Source organism: Clupea harengus, chromosome 9 (assembly GCF_900700415.2).
Source record: "Clupea harengus chromosome 9, Ch_v2.0.2, whole genome shotgun sequence".
Lineage (NCBI taxonomy): Eukaryota > Metazoa > Chordata > Actinopteri > Clupeiformes > Clupeidae > Clupea > Clupea harengus.
In genome coordinates, this window is record NC_045160.1 from 8,560,870 (window position 1) to 8,582,090 (window position 21,221).

The 21,221-nt window shown below is 41.4% G+C and overlaps 1 protein-coding gene across 1 annotated transcript; it reads left to right on the forward strand.

Moving 5' to 3' along the window:
- The first annotated feature begins 1,088 nt into the window (after window positions 1-1,088).
- trmt9b (tRNA methyltransferase 9B) lies at window positions 1,089-18,332 on the forward strand. Its single transcript, XM_031573266.2, has 4 exons — window positions 1,089-1,460; window positions 7,269-7,469; window positions 12,998-13,171; window positions 16,742-18,332. The coding sequence occupies exons 2-4, from the start codon at window positions 7,316-7,318 to the stop codon at window positions 17,686-17,688; spliced, it is 1,275 nt and encodes a 424-aa protein (XP_031429126.1). The 5' UTR covers window positions 1,089-1,460; window positions 7,269-7,315; the 3' UTR covers window positions 17,689-18,332.
- Window positions 18,333-21,221: the final 2,889 nt, after the last annotated feature.

Below are 21,221 nucleotides of genomic sequence, written 5' to 3' on the forward strand. Positions count from 1 at the left end.
GTACTCCGTAACATCCACCTTCGGTGCACTGCCCTGCTATTGTTTCTGACATTACATGTGACAGGGCAACAGCCGAGTGATTCTTTTCCAAATTGAAACGGATTAAGACCTACCTGAACAGCATGGGGCAGTAGAGGCTGAATGGGCTGGTTATCCTGTCCATTTGAAAGAGCAAATCATGCATCACCACTTTTATGTTTGAAAGGCGTCGTTTGGCAAGTGTACTGTGCCTCTGCTCAGTCAGCTTGTAGGTCTTGACGTTCAGATTATGCGCCTAAACTAGCTATATCGTATCGTCTCGTCACATGATCAAATAGAGACTTGACATTGGCGAAACAAGATACATATTACCCAGCAATCATCATTGCATATCTGTACATGACAAAAATAACAAATTAAATAAGAAATTATTAATTTAATTGAATCGGCTTTTTAATAGTTTCTATAGTGTATGTACGATAAGCATATCATTGTGTTATAGATTGCTACTGACGATTTCCCCCTAAAAATTATGAAAACCATGACAGAGACAGGTTTGCTATTTTAAGGGAATATATAGCATAAGGTATCTAGGTCTATATATATTATATCATCCTTGATCACTTTCGCATTAAACTAGCAACACGCTGACATCCATATGTTCGAAAATTCTTAGAAAGCAGGGTCTGCTTTGCCAAAGAACTTTCCGCGCTGGATGCATTGTTTATAGTTACGCCCCTGGCGCACATGCACATTTTCTAACACAGCACAGGTACACTCAATTAAAGCCATTAGCAAATTAACAAAATACTTTTTCAACCACAAATAAGAGATACATAGCAGCGACTTCACGCAGAAGCTCTGGCTTAGGGCCCCCTTGAGCTCATGGGCCCCCTGAGCTCATGGGCCCCTGGGCCTGGGCCCGGCAGGCCCGTTCGTTAATCCATCCCTGGGCCTGGGTGATGAACACTACAGGGTGAAAAGAAGGTAATTGCATGACAGAAAATGCAGGAGTAGCCCAGATTGGTGCTATAACCTATATGACGATCCACCTTCATTGTGCTCTAGTCATGTGAGCCAGTCGACCAATAGGGATGGTATGCTGCGCTGAGTAGGGAGAGTGTCTACCCTACTCGTCGTGAATACGGTGACAATTGTATGCCCTTCTTCACGCATCGTAAGGAGTCTGGTTATGTATTCAGATGCAGTTATACGTGTTTGGCGGCAGCTGGCACCTGTTTTGTGGTCAAGTATGGGTGTCTTGGTAAACAGAGCTAACGCAGTTGGTTGGGCTTTTCGGATTTTATACCACTAAAAGCTGGAAGTCTACCTAGCTAACGTTAGATCTGGCTACTTCCAATGGATGCAATTCGAAGAATCAGAGTTCAGGCGAAAGGAAACTTTTCCTTCGACAGATTTGACGTTTTTAAACGGCAGGGGTTAAACATTTGGTTCGTCGTTCCTGTAGTCTACTACGTATGGTAAGTTTCCAAATTAATAGGTGAAAGGTATGCTTTGGGTTGTTTCGTGTGTATGTCAGTTTTTCCTCACATTTACAATGGTAGGCTAGGCTATAACGTCACTAATGGCCATAAACGTTGCTACAATAATAATTTGTTAGGCCATATACCCTCGTTTTAAGACTGAATTGAAGGAGGCAATCCTGAATATTTTTTTCTGGTGATTGTCTGTGGAGCCTACCTCCTCCAAATCAAATTATTAAAAACAATCAAAACATAAAGGTCTGTGTACTGGACGTTCTCTTTTTTAGCATTGAAATTAAAGATGGGAAGTTGGACTTTTTTTACTGACTCAAGTTCTTCTGAGTCACTGACTACTAAACAGAGTCGGGTTTACGAGTGACTTGAGTGAGTATCACCAATGTGATGTATTCTATATAATAAGATCTGTTAAGACTCCTTACCTGTAGGTGGCGGTCTATACCTGGATATGGGTCCGGGGACATAACCTGAAAGATAAGAAATCAATTCAGGAAAGTGAAGGTCACACAACCTGTTGTCACTATGACTCATTCAAATTATTTTTGACACTAGAAAATGCTGGGTTGTTTTTGCTACCCAATCGCTATCGTGTAGCAAAAACAAGCCAGCTATCGGGTAGCAAAAACAACCCAGCATTTTCTAGTGTTTAAAATTAATTGAGTCATTTTGTTTGGGTTATTTTGACTCATTCTTGGTTGTTTGCTGTAATCCAGTTGCTGGGTTAGTGGTTGAGGCCAGTGCTCCCTCCTCACTTCCACTGGATATGACACAATCTACCCAATGGCTGGTCCCTTTAACTAAAGACGTCATAAGGGAGGAGACAGATCACTGATGGGAAAATGAATAGGTGAAACTGTGTCTGTGTTCTGTCTAACATGTTTTATTTGACTGTGTAGGCTACCTGTTATCTTAATATCAGCTTAGATGATCAATATTAGGATACATTAGGATATAAATTGAGCTGTTAGGAGTAGGTGTGACTTTAAACTTAGTAATAATGTATAATTTGTGCTGATGAAGTATTGAGTTTACTATGAACCAGCATATGAGTTTAAGTAGCTGGGTGAAATAGTAACCCATCTGGCTGTATGCGGTAAACCCAGCATTGGGTTTGTCCAATAGCTACCCAGTGGGTGGGTTAAAATAGCAATGTTAACCCAATTGGATGGGCTAGGTTCACCCCGCATTGGTATTGTCAGCTCCAGAAGTGTTTCTAAAATGCATTGCATAAAGACTAGAAGACTTGTTGTAGATATTGTGTTGTGACATTCTGGGAGTTGTAAACATTGTGGATGACATTTCTGTTGTGAAGACATCGAACAGCACAACAGGAGACTAAGACTACTGCTAGACAGGATCAGAAGCATTAATTTCAAGTTGACCAAAGAAAAATGCAGGATCAGAATGACTGAAATCAGCTATGTTGGACACGTTCTGACTGATGGGTTGAAGCCAAACTAAGAGAAAGTCAGAGCGATAAAGAACATGCCAGAGCCAGACGACAAAGCTGTGCTGATGAGGTTCTATGCACACTCTGCCTGTGCACTCATTGCAGGTGACCGGAGTCTTTCACAAGGCTAGGCTATAAAAGCTAGCAGGCTAGTCATAAAAAGGGCAGAGAAAGTGCAGCTACATTTTCCAGTTCCACTTTTAGACCTACAACAGCGTGTACTGCTAAACAAAGCAAGACAGGAAAGACTGAAGCACAGACAGAAGTACCTGGCCTGTGGAGAACTCCTCCATCTCCAGACCATGAAAATAGCTCTATCTGGCAAATAGTAAATAGACTGCAAACGATACTCATGATCAAAGATTATATGGCATGGACATCACAACCTATCTATGTAAACAGCAGTGGCTTGCGAGCGAACTTACAAATGAGCCAATTCATTTTTCAAGTTATTTTGTAATCTTAAATCACCACAAACAAAATATCCACTGAAAAAAAGTCTTTAATTAATTCACAGAGGATTATGTCCCGATACAGAGCATTTCCGGCAACCATATTGGATGTTCTTGAATTGTGGCTACAGACGGAAGTCCGGATGTTCTTGTAACGAACTGTAGATACGTTTCTGAAGTGCTCCACAGCGTGTCTGTATTTATTTCAATGAGAAAAAGGGGAAGAAAAACAAGAAAAGGAGGAGAACCACTGGGGGGATTGGAAACATTTTTATAGAAGCACTGCATGGGATCAGGACAGATGAATCAGAGTTGGACCAGTGTTGATATATCGAAAAAGTGCTTGGCGCAGAAGAATGGGTGGAATAAAGAAAAAACTAAAAGAGCAGTAGTCATGCAGATGCAATCACACTAATAATACAGTTTAATATTTGCTTGTGAAATCACATACTTACAAAAAATGTGCTTTACAATCCAGTAGTCTCTGGTCATTCCACCACTCCCTCACCACTTGCCCTTTCTGTTTTCCCCTGAACAGACTTAGTGTCAGAGTAAAAGTGACTGTCATGGTCATCATCGTGGATATTATTCAATTTTATTTCATTTATATAGCGCTAATAACAATTTAAATAGTCTCTAGGCACTTTACAGAGCCCAGAGTCTGAACCCCCTAGAGTAGGCACTAAAGCAAGGAAAAACTCCTTCCTTTTTAACAGGAAGAAACCTTGAGTAGAACTATGGCTCAAAGAAGGGGGTAGCCTACTTAGGATACGATTGAAAGGAGTTTTTTGCATACCTTTCACTCATTGCATGTCATGAATAGTTTTGTAATGATGTTGTCATTACTATCTATTACTTCACTATGACAGTGATCAATATCATGTTTGTGGTTTTCATGCATGGCCATTGTCAGTCAAGATGAGTTTTGTCATCTAATTTTAGACTGTAGTCATTATCATTTGGCTGGCTGTGGGCCATGTGCTGTGTTCCTTACAGCTGGTTACATAATGTCAAGTTTTGCAATTCAGTGAACAGAGAATTCAAGCAGAACTGAATGTTCTCCCAGAAGGAGAAGCTGGGTTAGTATTAATTGTGTTGTACAAGGCTGTTCTTCCCTCTATTTTAACCTTGAATGTTGCTTGCGGTGGTGCATGTCGTATGTACTGTAAGAATTTCTCATTATGGCAGCGAAGGATAAAACTGTTAGTACATCTTCTTTTTGTCTTTCAACTGAAGATGGCAACACCAGGGACAGCTGTATAATGCATGATTGATATGAGGTTGTATTCTGAGAGAAAATGTCCGAGTAGACACTTACGGATCATATTTGTTGTGACACTGTAGGATGCATTAATCTTTCTTTGCTTTTCTCTCTCTCTCTTCTGTCCTCTCCTCTCTCTCTCTCTCTCTCTCTCATCTCTATCTCTCTCCTTCCTCTCCTCTCTCTCCTCTCCTCTCCTCTATGTAACTGACAGGCTTTGCCTGTTGCCCTGTTCTATTTATGAAGCCCACAGATCCTCCCTGAACACCCAGGCAACCACAGCTGGCAGATCAGGTTTAGCATGTCCATGTGAGGTGTGCCTCATCAGGCCTTGCAACATTTCTAAATCCCTGCTAGCCAGATTCCAGGCATTCTTCATATTTTGGTTGCCTGAAATTAGTTAAACTAGTGACACAACAAATGCAAATAGAAGGCCTATACCTTAAGGGATATACAGATATTTGTTATTAAGTTGAAATTGAAAATTACATATTTTGCTCATTCTAAGATTATTTGCTGACTTTGTGTCTGTTTTAAAATGTTCAGTTAATAAGAAATCCTGCCAGCATTATGCTGTTTGATGATTTAATTTAATTGAATTGAATTGTCACTTTAAGATATTTAAAACTGTTCTCATAGTTTGACTTTTTATCAAGATGATAAATGGGAGGACAGCTTTTTGCTGTGTATGGTTGAAGCATAGTTGAAGTGATGTGAACCTGATGGGCTACTACAAAATAATATTGATTAAATACTGCAGTAGGCCTAAATGAAATGGAGCTGTGTCTTTGTTGAGTTTAGGAGTGCTACACATCATGCTATACTTTGAGGAATGACAGATCAGATCAGATGGTGAAGTTATATGTGAAGAAGGAGAAACTAGTGTGTCATTTCTGATCGCCCGTTAGCCAGGGTGTTGTTACATTCTGGTAGCCCAATTGGAAAACTTCATTGTCCAGGGACGTCAGGTTAACGATTTTGCGAGCCCTGCACAGGTATGTTAGTGTGGGCCTACTTACATTTGAAAGGAAGCATTTTGTGGTTGTGATAGTCTTGTGTAATCCTGTTACCACCATGTAAATGTGTGGTCTGCTCTGTAGTACCCTGAGATACATACAGAACGTGATGCGTGAACTTACAGCAGAACTTAAATCGGATCATTTTAATGGTTGTTAATGGCAATGGCCATTAGTTCAAGTAAATGTATCACACAATATTGTATAGTGTCTGTAATATCACTATGTGTACTGTAGGCTACTTCTGACCAGTGTACCAACACTACCCTTCAAACTCTCCACTAAGAGATAACAGATGAGAAGATCTGCAACATACCTGGCTCCTCCACAAAGTTCATGTTACAGAATTAAAAGTATACCTTTGTATAGTAATCATTATTAGACTCAACTGCCACCAGAGATGAACTAATTGTAAAAATGCTTTGCCACAGAAGTGTGTTGTTAAAGGTTCCTGGTATCTTCCAAGCTTACTGCCCTCTACATGGGTTGGAGGCCTGTGGTGATTCTTTGAGGATGGCCACAGCTGTTCATTAAAGACCTGTTCACGTGTAGTGCGCTAAGGAAGACCCGATGCTGCCTCTGTGTCTAATGGGGTATTTTAGGGTATATCCACTGAGAAGCAGGAATGCAACTTTGCCTGGATTTATTTGTACCGCTGCTGACATGACACTGGAGGAGAGAAGAGGCCACAGCATACAATAACATCGCTATGAAATGCAAAACATACCCTTGTTTTTAAGCATTTATACTATCTTTGTTATGTTATGTTACATAACATTTCATTTCTGATTCTAAAAGCAACAGTATACAGGTTTAACCAGATAAAAAAAAAAAAATGTTTTTGATGGTAACTCAAATAATTTTTTTATATTGTTTCATGTCATGTTAAGGAGAGATGAACATAGCTGTTCCAGCTGGCCGTCCAGGCTATTCACTACATAGTTTTATGCTCTGGGCTGGGAACCCTGCAAATATTGTAAGAATAGCTTTTATAGCATGGCACCAAACATATTTCTGAAACTTAAAGCAGCAATAAGTAGTTCTGTTCCAAAACTAGCACGCTAACTACCCAAACCACATGCAAATACCTTGCAAACACCACCAATATCCCAGTTGGCACTGATAGAACCTTGCCAACACACTAACATGTCTTTTGGCAGTATAGCTGGCAATGTCATGCTGTGAAAGCTTTTCTTCAATTTTTGCAGGGTGTACCAGCCCGGAACACAGACTACATATTGCATATCCTGGATGGCTAGTGGGAAAGACACAGGTGTTTTTCTGTCCTTCACATGACCATATGCTACCAAAATGAATTTCAGGATGGTACCAAAACTAGTTGTCCATAAAACCATACCTCAAAAAGTGTGAAATTGTTACATAGTGTTGCTTTAACAGTTAGCAAGCTAGGTCGATTTGATCAGTGTCAACTGTGATTTGACGTAAATGCTATAATGCCTTAATGAATTAAAAAGTAATTTGGTGTTTAACTCAGGACAGTCTGACCTAAAATAGAAAGTTGTGTTTTGTCAGCAAAGATTGACTTTGGGTTAGTGTTATTGATGTGATGCTGGCTTATTGAGTAGTTGTCCCTTTATTGTTCTCCAGAGGTGGCTGTTCAGGGCTGACTTGTGAAAGCGTCAGGAGAGAGCGTGATGGAGGACGCAGCCTGTCAGCTTGAGAGAGACCATGTGCACAATGTTTATGAGAAGATTGCGCCTTTCTTCAATGACAGCCGTTACAAAGCATGGCCTAAAGTGCGCAAGTTTCTTCTGGAGCAGGAGCCGGGTAGCATTGTGGCCGATGTGGGTAAGTCAGCTCCCTCTATTTTGATCACAATTTGTTTAAAGCCTTTATGCTCAAAGTTTTGCCCCCAATAAAATGATTAATGGTTATCCACTGCTCTTCAGTCCTCCTCAAAGGATATCTCAATGCCACAGGGGCCCACATGGTCTTCAACCACCTGTGCAATGTGGGTTTGATCTCCTTAGAGCTTAGCATTTACAGTGGCATGCAAAAGCTTGGGCACCCCAGGTAAAAAATTCTGTTACTGTGAATAGCTATAAGCAAGTAAAAGATAACCTGATTTCCAAAAATGTAGCAAATGTTTGGGCATCCTACATGGTCACAGTAGTATCACAGCTTGTAAATGTTTTTTTGTAGCCAGCTAAGGGTCAGTCCTTGCCTGAGGGATTTTTGCACATTCTTCCTTGCAGAAGGCTTCTAGTTCTGTGAGATTCTTGGGCTGTCTTGTATGAACTGCTCTTTTGAGGTCTATCCACAGATTTCGACTATGTATAGGTCAGGGGACTGAGAGGGCCATGGCAAAACCTTGCTTGCGCCTCTTCAGGTAGTCCGTTGTGGATTTTGAAGTGAGCTTAGGATCATTATCCTGTTGTAGAAGTCATCCTCTTTTCCTCTTCAGCTTTTTTGTAGACGGTGTGAGGTTTGCTTCCAGAATTTGCTGGTATTTAATTTAATTCATTCTTCTCTCTTCCAATGAAATGTTCCCAATGTCACTGGCTGCAACACAAGCCAAAAGCATGATTGATCCACCCTGTGCAGTTGGAGAGGTGTTCTTTTTTCTCCAAATATACCATAGTTCATCATTGCAGCCAAAAAGTTCTATTTTAACTTCATCAGTACACAGGGCTTGTTTCCTAAATGCACCAGGCTTGTTTAGATGTTCCTTTGCAAACTTCTGACGCTTAATTTTTGTGGTGAGAACACAGGAAAGGTTTTATTTTGATGACTCTTCCATGAAGGTCATATTTGTGCAGGTGTCGGTGCAGTCAAATGGGGTTTTTAATTTGCCTTTTCTAGCAATCCACAAGCAATCCTCCTGGAAAGTCTCCTCAACTTGACCTCCACCATTCCTGTTAACGGCCATTTCTTAATTACATTACAAATTGAGGAAACAGCTACGTGAAAATGCTCAGTTATTTTAAATGTCAGCGACTATTAATGTTGGGATCAGGTTTGAGGAGTCAGAGTATTTATAAAGCTTTGAAATTTGTCTCACCTAGCCTTTCCTAATGGTGACTGTAAACAAGTCATAGCCCTGACAAGTTAATACATATAATAAACTAACCTTGATTCATCTTTAACCTTTTGGAGATCAGTGCATCTTCTACTCACTTAACTATTTACAGTAACAGAAATTGTTACCAGGGGTGCCCAAAATGAGCATGCCACTGTATTGTCAGTTAGTCACTCCAGACTTTGACTATGCCATTTTAAAATGCAAAATTGCCTCCGTCTTAACCATTCTTTGGTAGACTGACTTATGTTGTTCTCTTTCTGAAAGGGTGCTGTTTTAAAATATCTATCCCTATGGTATTTTGACCAAATTATGTTACAGATATTTTATTAAGACCCCAAGGAACCACATCAACTTGAGGTCAAATGGGCATACGATGACTCCAGTTAGCTCTAACTCTGACACGTTCGTCGTGATCCCGTGAAATGTGCATATATAAATGGCTGCAAAATGACTCCATTTAGCTACCTGTCAGAACTTGGAGCCTGGTTGCTAGTTTGCTAAACAACTAAAAGGTAACTTTTTGAATGCGTAAGTGTCATTTCTATGAAATACTATCTAGCTAGCTAACATAGGGTGAACCAGACGTCCTCCTTTACCCAAACATGTCCTCTTTTCGAGACCTAAAAAATGCGTCAGGCAGGGATTCCAAAATCGTCCGGGATTTTGCGTCGTTGGATATTTGTGTTTCTCTGGGTCTTTCACAAACTAGTTATTACACCCTTATAAGTTTTGGAAAGGGTATCTCCCTTACGTTCCACCTTCTTGCGCGACCTCTTACTGTAGAGACAACTGTCATTGGTCGACCGCCTTCTCAGTGTTGCCAGATGTACGATAATTATCCTCCAAATCCGATCATTTTGAGTAGGGATGGGAATCGAGAACTGGTTCTTGTGACATCACGCGCACGCAGCTTTGTTTTGTTTAGACTGCAGCCAACATGGCGTCTAGGTAAAGGCGTTCAATAGTGTGGATATATTTCACGCGAAAAGATGACGACAGCAGGGCCACTTGCAATGCTTGCAAAACGTCTATTTCTTCAAAGGGGGGAAATACTACCATTATGCAGAAACATTTGTCCATACAGCATGCAATAACTTTGCAGGAATGTCGCGTTTTTGAGCGCTAAGGAGTGACGATAACGTTAATGAATCTCAACCAAGCAACAACAGCGCGGCTAACGTTAGCGCTTCATCTGTTAATATAGGGTAGATAGATAGATAGATAGATGGATACTTTATTAATCCCGAAGGAAATTTAGGTCATCAGATATGATAATTATCCTTCAAATACGATCATTTTGAGCCTTTGATACGATACGCCATTTCCAATCTGGTAACACTGAGCACCTTGCCGCCTCCACTAGTTGCATCGTTTACAACAGTACATGACATCTGCATGTGAAAAACTTCATCGCGGGGTGGGGGCGGGGTCGTCTGCATGCGAAAAAGATGTCCAAAAACTCCGTCGCGGGGGGAGGGGGCGTGGCCCCACGACAAAGTGTCCTCTTTTTCACAAACTCAAATCTGGTCACCCTAGTTAATATGGAAGGTCAAATCTAACAGTCTATTTTGTAAGTGCCATTTGTTTCATTGTGTAAACCAGCTTTCACTATTTGTTTATGTCAGTTTTATTTTTAGTCCAAGATGAATACACTTAAAAAAAGCAAAGCAAAAAAAAGCATTGTAATTGGCATGTTCAAATATTATTTAGCACAGCGGTTCTCAAACTCTTGTATATCAAGGACCCCTAAACTGCCACAAATTAGACCAGGGAGGGTTCCATATTTGATAAGATTATTTTCCAGGCTCCCCCATCTGATGAGATTTTTGAGTTGAGATGTTTTATTACATAAATTGTATGAAACCCATGACCAAATCAGTCATACATTCTGTTACTTATGGTTGGAATTATAGTCAAAACTAATATTTCTTTTCTTTGATGGGACCCCCTGCCACCCCATCAAGGAAAAGGATCCCTAGGCTATGGGTCTCTGGACCCCACTTTGAGAGTTTGTTGACCTATTCTTAGGTTTGTTTTGGCTATTTAAAACATGTAAATGATACATATATACTGTAAATGCTGTGCATCATCTATTCAGAGAATATTATATAAAAGAAAATGTATGTAAATAAACACAGTTGTACTTTTTTTTTGTTTTTTTTTTCCTTGCCCAAAAAGAATCGATAAGCAGGAATCAGAATGGTTAAAATCTTATCAATTCTCATCCCTAATTTTGAGCCTTTGGTACGATACTTTGCCATTTCCAATCTGGCAACACTGAGCACCTTGCCTACTCCACTAGTTGCATTGTTTACAACAGCACATGACATCTGCATGTGAAAAAGATGTCAAAACTTCGTTGCGGGCGAGGGGCCGTGGTAGTGTCCTCTTTTTCACAAACTCAAATCTGGTCACCCTAGCTTACATAAAAGGTGTTAGCTTAATTTGAAACTTGGGCTGGCAAGTTTGGCAGTTTACTTGCAACAAAACAAGTCATACTAATTATATAGTCTATAGTCGCTAGCTAGTTAGCTCATGTTAGATACTGCAAAACGTTTAGGTAGGCAGTCTAGGTAGATGGATATGGCTGCTTATGACAGAGATTGTTCTGAACCATTAATATATAACCAAAATATTAATAGCAGTCTATATTTCACCTGATATGCTGGTTATTAAAGACATTCCCGAACCATTTCAATTAAATATTGAGATAGCTATTGAAAAACGTCTTCTTATGACAATAGCTGTGATAGTGGATAGTGTGATAGTGGGTCTGCTACTGTTGAGCAATCACACTTTGCATTTTCTTGCCCAACCATAGATCCTGAGAAGCAGGATACAACAGCAATGCACAACAGGCTGGTGACGACCGCAACGCGTGCTGCATTTTGTCCCCGGAATCAGTAAAGGCCCTCCTTCACAGTACAAGATGTGCTGTCTGTAGCCCAGAACTGCTAAACATAACAACATGAGCCCAACCATAGAACCTGAGCAGCAGGATATAGCAACAACAACAAAGCTGCCTTTGTGAGCATTTTACTGGGCGTTCAGCAGGCACCTACCATAACACATCAGGATACACCACAACCACCATACTGATACTGACTATATTTAACAGCAACAAAGACACACCCTCATGAGCAGTTTACTCGGGTTATCAATTTGTTTAAATTAAGCACACAACACCCTACAAAAGGCTCAGCAAGGATGCCTGGTGACTTTATGGTGATGGGTTAAGGCCCATGTTCTTTAAGCCTCTAAATGTCTGCCTTCAAACACAACATCAGTGTTGTAGCAGCTACATGTAGGAAAGTGGATGACGTGAGGAAGAAATGGCAAGACATGAAGAGGTAAACAAAATAAAAGGGCGCTTTTAACATGGCACAATTGAGGAGAACCGGTGCTCGGACAACTGCTGCCATTGTTTCTGGAAGTTTCCCCTATGTATGCATCTAACGCCTAAGATGGCTTACACCTTCTTTTAAGAGGCAAAAATAAAATCCCAACAAAACATTTGTGCGCGCTTGCCTGCAGTTTTCCTACATAATAAGGAATAATCAGCCGTGCTGTGCACATCTCCTCCCCTCCTGTTCATCTCTTCACATCTCCTCCCCTCCTGTTCATCTCTTCACATCTCCTCACATCTCCTCCCCTCCTGTTCATCTCCTCACATCTCCTCCCCTCCTGTTCATCTCCTCCCCTCCTGTTCATCTCCTCCCCTCCTGTTCATCTCTTCACATCTCCTCACATCTCCTCCCCTCCTGTTTATCTCCTCACATCTCCTCCCCTCCTGTTCATCTCTTCACATCTCCTCCCCTCCTGTTCATCTCCTCCCCTCCTGTTCATCTCCTCACATCTCCTCCCCTCCTGTTCATCTCTTCACATCTCCTCCCCTCCTGTTCATCTCCTCACATCTCCTCCCCTCCTGTTCATCTCTTCACATCTCCTCCCCTCCTGTTCATCTCCTCCCCTCCTGTTCATCTCTTCACATCTCCTCCCTTCCTGTTCATCTTCTCACCTCATCTCCTCACATTGTTTTGCCTTAAACTCCCACTTTTCCCTCAACCCACCCATGAATGCAAATGCATAGGTAGGAAAAGTGCAACTACTCAATCTGCAGGACGCAGCATGAAGTTTTAGCCATGTGTAGTCAATATGTACATGCCAAGGCATGTTTTAATGCACAGGTTGGGACGTAATTGCACCTAAAACGGGTGCTCACATGTTAGTACATCTGCTCCTGAGGTATTGATTACTTCTAAACTCAACTTTTCCTTTCCCCCTATCATTACAGGGTGTGGTAATGGCAAGTATCTCCACATCAATGAAAATGTCTTCAAGTTGGGGTGTGACATATGCCGCCCACTTGTGGAATCTGCCTGGAACCAAGGACATGAGGTCCAGCTCTGCGACAGCTTGCGCCTTCCTTACCGTGATGGCTGTTTTGATGCCATTCTCTCCATAGCAGGTACAATTCTATTTGAGCACTACATCAGCCTCAGATCATTCATCATTCACGTTTTTTTGTAATATCTCATCATGAAAATTATGTGCTTATTGTTCAGAAGACTGGTTTAGCTCAAGCTGTAACATTAATAAATTTGTCAGATGATTAAAAAAAGTTTTAAAACTTTCCACACTGTAACGTGGACGTGGCTTTATGTTAAAAGTTTAAGAAATGTATGAATGCATTAAAACATACACTACCAGTATGTGTTTGGAATCACCCATAAAATAACACTTTTCCTGGATTATTTTTTTTAACCCATCAAAGGAGGTGCTTGAAAAAGTAATTACAAATATATAATTACATTTGTTCTCTGTGATGCAAACACCTCAAGATAAATTTGACTGTCCATATTTTTTTTCATAATTTTCCAAACAGCGTCTGTTTATTTTGCCTATGTTAGTCTGTTCCTTTCATTGGCTAGTATTTTCTTTGTAATTCTGCCTAGAAGGCCAGCATTTCAGGGCCTGTTCACTGTTGAAGGTTGGTGAAGACTGGACTGGTGTCTGGATTGCTGAAAAGTAATCGAGTCGCCCCCTGGTGGTAGTTCCTAATGCTGGGTGAAATGAATAGGATTCTCCATAGAATTTTTTTTAGAAAAATCCTGGTCATTGTTGAAAAATTAGTGGAAGGCTTTCATGACATACAGTATGCTTTGAGATTTTGAACTTGGTTGAATATTGTGATAATAATTTAAATTCAGCCGCAATTTGAATTGTTATGAATATTTCTGTTACGAGGTGTTAAGGAGCTACAATAAATATGTCATATAGATGATGTCACTGGTTCATGCGCCTCTCTGAGCTGATAAAAATGCAGATTTGTATTGCTTGGCTGGCTGAATATTTTTGTAATAATAAAAATGCATACAGCGTATTGATAGCCATCGTAGGTCAGGGGGAGGATTGCCACTACAGGGAGAGCTGACAGGTGGCATCAGGGCTAGCAGGAAGGACACGGCATATCATGCTACAGTGAACAGGGCATATGACTTGAGTTGTAGTCTGTTTATGAAACTAAATGAAAGGAGCTATTTCTAAATTTTGAAAGAAGGAAAGATATTTTTTATAGTTGGTAGGTTATTACTGTACAAACACTGAAAAATATGTCTGTTCAATAACTTCACTGATATGACTTGGTAGTATTTTTTCTTTATAAATCTGCTTTATGGAGCTGCAAACTGCTCTCTGAATGCAACCACTAGGGTTGAAACACTGATGGTTGCAGAGAATGGCCCTTGGGCGCATATGTAGATATGTGTATGTATATATATTTCATTCAAAATCAGTAATTTGCAACATCAGCGACGTGTATACGATATTTCTGATCGGTGTTCTGTTATTTTCATAAAAAACAATGAAGTGTGCCATGGCAAATGCCATGGTGTCACTTGGTTTACATCTACATTTTAATGTATTGTTAAATAACAGCTGACGTTAAAAAGTTAAAAAAAAAAATTAAAAAAAACGGGGGGAGGTATGTTGCAAATAAACAGAGTAACATTTGTGTCTTACATACATGAATAAAGTGACTGAGATGGCATAAGTGACTTGCAGTAGAGTAAAGTTTTTACATTTTAGTGCATGTTTGAGTTTTATGTTCTGATGGCCGTTGGGAAAAAACTGTCCTTTAGACGCTTGCTCCTTGCTCTGGAGGACCTGTATCATCAGCCAGAGGGCAGGAGAGTAAACAGATGGTGGCCTGGGTGTGATGTGTCTTTAATTATGTTTTTGGCCCTGCCAAGGAAGCGGGAGTGAACAATGTTTTCAATGATTTTTTTAATAAAGTTATAAAGTGTTCCCCTTTTCCATCCCTCATGGCCTGTAACCTCTCATGATCATCTCCTTACTCTATCGTCAGCAATGATGGGCGGAAAAAATCTCAAGTTGAAGAGGGGTAAAGGGGTCAGTCTCAGGTGAAAAACTGTATGACCAACACAAATCCTCGTTGCAAAATCGAATTAGTTCAGTTTGTTCCATGACGGTGTGTACACGCAGAAATAAATCGCTGTCTAGTTCACTTAAGTAGGACATAAGCGTAAGGGGGCGGAACTGTGGAAGGGGTGGAAATATGGCACACGCATGAACACACGTGTGAGGTCGGAAACAAAGGAGTGTGTAAAGCGGGAGCTTTGAGTTTTGTCTCTGTGTGTGTAGCAGTTGAAAGTATGTGTAGGGGATCAGAGTAAAATAATGGTGCCAGGATAAGAATGATGGTTAGTTTGCATGCAAGACACTGCGTCTGTATGAAGCATAACTAACATCAACTCACGTATGGTGTGGCAAAGCCAACTACTTCAAAGTCCAATGAATAAAAAATCATAAATGAACATTGCAGTAACTAAAGTTGAACCATTTTTTGCTTAGCCATATACAAAAATATGCTATGCTAGATATACATACACCCAGTAATTCTGTTACCTGTCCTGGGGGAAAACTGGTGTGCTGCTCTAACTGGCGATGCCGATGTTTGCTGGGGAAGAGTTCTGATGTCGAATGCAGTATTTGCTGTGCTTCCTGATGTTGTAGATCCTGATGTTGTGAATGTATAGGCCTATAATGTAGGCTATACCTAGGTTGACGAATGAATGACCGTGTCCTTAAATCAGTTGGACTTACCGGGATGTCATCCTGAGGTGGACAGTAGGACTTGTAGGGTGGACAACTAAATTCAACATGAATAGCTAATGGCCAAATCCTCCATGTACAACTTCGCAACATAATGATTAACACTAAATTATTCTACTATGATGCAATTGAAAACTGTCAAAATCCTGCTTAGCAACCATACATGCTAAAGAAGTGAAACTAAAGAAAGACCTGGCTACGAAAAGACGAAAAGAACTATAGAAATACATTATTTACTGTTGCTAGCTAGCTATACACCATATTTAAAAAAAAATATTCATTTGTCAACATCAGCAAAACATTTGGGCGAACAGAACTTCCCAAGTGAAGTGAATTAGCTAGCTTATTTAACCTGTTAAGGTTGCTAGCATCTACGGTCACGTTATATCAAACAGACCCAGAGAAGGCTTTGGCCACTGATGTTTCCAATAGATTATGCCCTTCTCGTAGAAAGAGAACCAACCGATAAGCTATTCATAAGATATGCTTCCATGTTTTATTTGTTTGTCTTTGTTAAAACAGAATTCTCCTGATTAAGGACACATTTTATGTTTTGTATGAGCATTATAACCAGACATTTTGACCGGCTTGTTTGCAATTTATGTAATTTAACCAGGCAAACACTAAGGGGGCAACCATTTGATCCGAGGGGGCAGTGCCCCCAATAGGGGAGTTGTCTTACACAGTGATGAGAGACACAGAGTCCACAGTCAGGACATTTTACATTGGTCTTCGAAGAGATTCATGAATGAATGAATAAATGAGAAGGAGTTGTCATTAAGTATCTTAATAAAATGAACTTTTACTTTTACTGTTTTATACAGATGATTGAATATAATATTGTTGTCTCTGTCCTGGAGTATATCTAATGGCAGACTAATTTCTTTGTCTCTGTTTCCTCTAGTCATACATCACTTTTCCACCAAAGAGCGGCGAATTCGAGCAATAAAGGAGATGGCTCGTACACTACGGATGGGAGGGCGCATGATGATCTACGTGTGGGCCATGGAGCAGAAGACACGGAAGTTTGAGAAGCAGGACATCTTTGTCCCCTGGAACCCCAACCTGCCCTGCTGTCCAAATTGTGACCAAACCCTCAGCAGGTACAGAGCTCAGGGAGAGGGCTTGCAAGGTGATGGCACTGACAAGCACAGGAAAGTGAAGAGCACATCCTCCATGTTGGAGTCTCCCGATTCCACCCAACCTCGGACACAGAGACTATGGTTTTTCTCCAGGTCTTTAGACTCAGTATTGGACTTCGGAAGCCCTACCGTTTCTCGGTCCAGTTCACGAGAGCTCCATGCAGAGTGTCCCCCAGCTGAGGAGAAGGATGGCAGTGGGGCCAGGTCGGTCTCATGGGGCAGAGGAGGAAACTTCATACAGCAGGTCTCTAGTCTCTTCTCCTCAAGGAGCAGCCTAGAGGAAGACATCTTCGGTTCTGTCACAGATCTCTGTGCAGGTCAAAGGCCAAAAGAAAAGAGTAATGGTGGTTCTGCTATGACACAATCAGTCTCTTTAGTCCAAGAGTGTTCATCCATGCCACTGCCTGATCTAGTGTCTTACCAAAAGGATATGCAGTTAGAGGAACGAGAAAGAGCTGGCAACCAATGTCAAGAGAGCAGACATCCCCTGCAGAAACTGGAGGACGGTACAAGGTGTGTGGAGACATGTTGTGAGTCAGAGGGAAGCGAGAAGTTTATGCGTTACTACCACGTCTTCAGACATGGGGAACTGACTGAGCTGATTGAAAATAATATAGAGGAGCTTCATGTTATGCAGACCTGCTTGGACCACGCAAACTGGTGTGTGGTTGCAGAGAAGGTGAAAGCTTGCAAAAATAAACCATTTTAAAATGTTTTATTGATGAGAGTTCCAGCTCTGGATTTTGTAGTGTTTTCAGTCTTGCCACTCTCAGATCAGCCTCAAGTGGCAATGGAATTGGAATGATGAAAATGAACTGTTTTAAGACTTTTTAATGCTGCTAAAAGATGGAAGTCCTTATACACAGAAGTCTTGCCTAATAAATTAAACTGAGTTTGAAACAGTTCAATGTGATTCTATTGATCTTTCCAGCTTGTTATTGTGTAGTTGACACTGTCCTTTGCTCTGCCTGCCTGCTGACAACTGAAATAGCACATATTAATTGTTCAGCACAAACATCAGATATTTTAGTGTTGATTGTGATCTGTCCTTCATAATATCAGGAATATTATCTGTAATGTGTATCGTGACAACGTGTGTGAGATCATCAAAATGTTTACATGTATCAAAAGATGATGACATCCAAACAAATGTGAAAAGTGTAATTTCTCTGGATGTCACTGCTTCTTGGATCTGTAGTTTCCATTAATACCTCACATGCTGAGAAAATAACATGATCTCAGTCTGTACATTTGCATAGTCTTGATGTAAATTTTTCAAGGTCATGGATCAACAAGATTTATATTTTATATTGATTCCAAGTGAAATAAATGTCCAGTATTTCATTCATTAAACACTGGTTGTGCCAATTGATCTTTATGAGAATTTTAAACCTGTTAAAATATTTCCTGGATCAAAGACCATGAGATGTGACCTTTCCTGTCTGTTCCGACTCAATAGTAATCAATATGCCAAAGTATTTTTTGCAAGAGATTCTTAAAATGTAATTAGTGTAAAAAAAAAAAACATAGTTAACAGATATTTGTCTCATTTGTCTGTAGAGAACAAATTGTCATGTTTTTAACCTGCAATAACACAGTGCTCATTTTATTTTGTTTTTGGTTGCCGTGGTGAAGCTCATGTCACAGCCCATGTTCATTCCAGACCTGAAAAAATAATGGCAACATTCCTGCTTATGAAGAGGAAAGGATTCTGTTCAGTGTCCACTATTAAGAAGAATGATGTTACTCATTACTGTCGGATTTGCGTTGTGTCTTTGTTCCTAGTATGTTTAAGTTTGATCGTCAAGTCGTTTTTTAGTTTCCCCTTTGACTCCGTTTGCCTGTTATCTGTTTCTGGCTGCCTCTGAATAAACTCTGTTACCGAAAAGTCAGTGTCTCGCCTGAAGTCCCTGACAGAAGGCCAGACCACTTAACATGGAGCTAGCCAGAGCTTCTTCCCCTCACGATGACCCTTTCCAAGGGTTGGTGGAGGAACTACGCCGGAGTCTCAATCCTCCTCCTACCATCAGCTTGGCCCCGGTCAAAAGCCCCTCTCAGTTTTCCGGCTCTCCCGATGACTCTAGCGGATTCCTTCTCCAGTGTTCTCTTACCCTGGAGATGCAGCCCCATTGTTTTCCGACAGAGAGATTGTGAGTGGCCTACGTCATCTCCCTGCTCCAGGGTAAGGCCCTCCAGTGGGCCGAATCTGTGTGGTGTCATGGAGTACCGGTGACCGAGTCTTTCGAGTCCTTCACCGGCCATCTCCAGGAGGTGTTTGAGCTGCCAGTGGGTGATTCATCAAGCCAGGAGAAGCTCCACCGACTACGCCAGGGCCGGTCCTCCATTTCCGAATACATCCTTCAGTTCCACCCTGGCCTGCTGAAAGTGGCTGAAACGAGCCAGCTCTGATCACCACCTTGAGGGCTGGAACCCTCGCTCCGCCTGCACTTCTCCGGGTACGACGACTCCCGAGTCCTGTCCCCTATTTCGTCGGCTCAATCACTGGTAAGCTTCTGTGTCGAGGGCTAGTCAGACACGTCACCGCCCCGTTCGTCTTGAGATTCACCTCTTACACAGAGAGGACATCTAGTTCCTAGTCCTCGGAAACTCCACTGCCGAGATCATCCTTGGGCCGACCGTGGCTGGTGCTACATGCCCCTACCCTAAGTTGTGAGGGAGGAGAGGTGACCCGGTGGGGGCAGGACTGCTTTGGCTAATGCCTTCCTGCCAAACCATCACGTAAGTCCCCCATTAAGACCCCCAAAATTCCCTTCCAAGCCACAACCAAAGAAAGCTCTGTTGAAAATATGTCAGTCAGGATATTCCAGCCCAGTATCACCACTTCCGTGACATCTTTTGCCCCAAGAAAGCCTCATGACTACCACCACACCGACCATGGGATTGTTCAATTCAATTCAATTCAATTCAATTTTATTTATATAGCGCCAGAACAATAAAGTTGTCTCAAGGCGCGTTACAGAGCCCAGAGCCTGGACCCCCTTAGTCCAAGCACATTGGCAACAGTGGCAAGGAAAAACTCCCTGTTAGTCAGGAAGAAACCTTAAGAAGAACCCCGGCACATAAGGGGGGACCCATCTGCTTGAGGTCAAACAACTGCAAGGAGCCAAGGTGTTCTCGAAGCTGGATTTCCGCAGTGCATACAACCTGATCAGAATACTGATTCAGTGCGTACTCGGCTATCAAACACCACTATTCCCCTGGGCAGGGTAGCCTTCCAACGTACCCGCAGTCGATCATTGGCTCCAGCAGAGCAAGAAGGTCTGGAGCGAGGCACACCACCACCTCCAGAGGGCAGTCCAACGTCACCAAGGGCAAGCAGACGTCCAACGATGGCCAAACCCCAACTACTCTGTCGGACAGAAGGTCTGGCTGTCCACCAAAGACATCCGAATGAGACTGCCCTCTGAAAAGCTAAGTCCTTGTTTCATTGGCCCCTTTACCATTGTGCAGCAGATCAATCCCGTTCACTTACTGTCAAGTTCTTAGGTTTCTTGTTCAACTCTGGCCCAACTTGAAATGGCCTGGTACATGAACCCCAAAGGACGCATGGGACAACTCTTTCCAACACAGCTCAATATTTACTTGTTCCTTATTTGTTTGTTGTTGATGAGTGGTTGGTCTATCAGGTTGAAAACCTTCAAAACACAAAAAGCACAAGTTATACAAAATTGCAAATACATCTCAAACAATTTCAATCCAACAAATTAATGAAATAAGTACCAAGGATTACAACAGGTGGAATTGCTGAAACAATCCCAACTAATGACTAAAAGACTGTTTAAATGAGTGAAAACAGGATGCAGCATTGGTGTTTTTAAGAAAGCACATCAAACATCACTATAAATTGAACAATCAACTAAGTACACTCAAACTAAACTCATATGCATGCAGCAAACTGATATGCATGCTGCCTGTATGCTGTGTGCTGCATGGTTATTATTGTACAAATCAAACAATACATCCTACCATCAATGACTATAGCAGCACTTCCAATACCAAATAATCACAATAAAAAAGGTTTTGTTACAGTACCAGTGGCTTCTTTGGTTGTACCATGAGTTGAATCCTTTGTTTGCCTCTCTCTCTGCTGAAATGTTTGCTGAGAGAGACCCTAAAGAGTAATGAGCAGCCTGCACTAACCTGCTGGTGGTGCATTATGGGACTTGCAGTCTTTTAGACAAAGTCAAGTGAGCTGATGTGATGAGGAACTGAAATGAATCT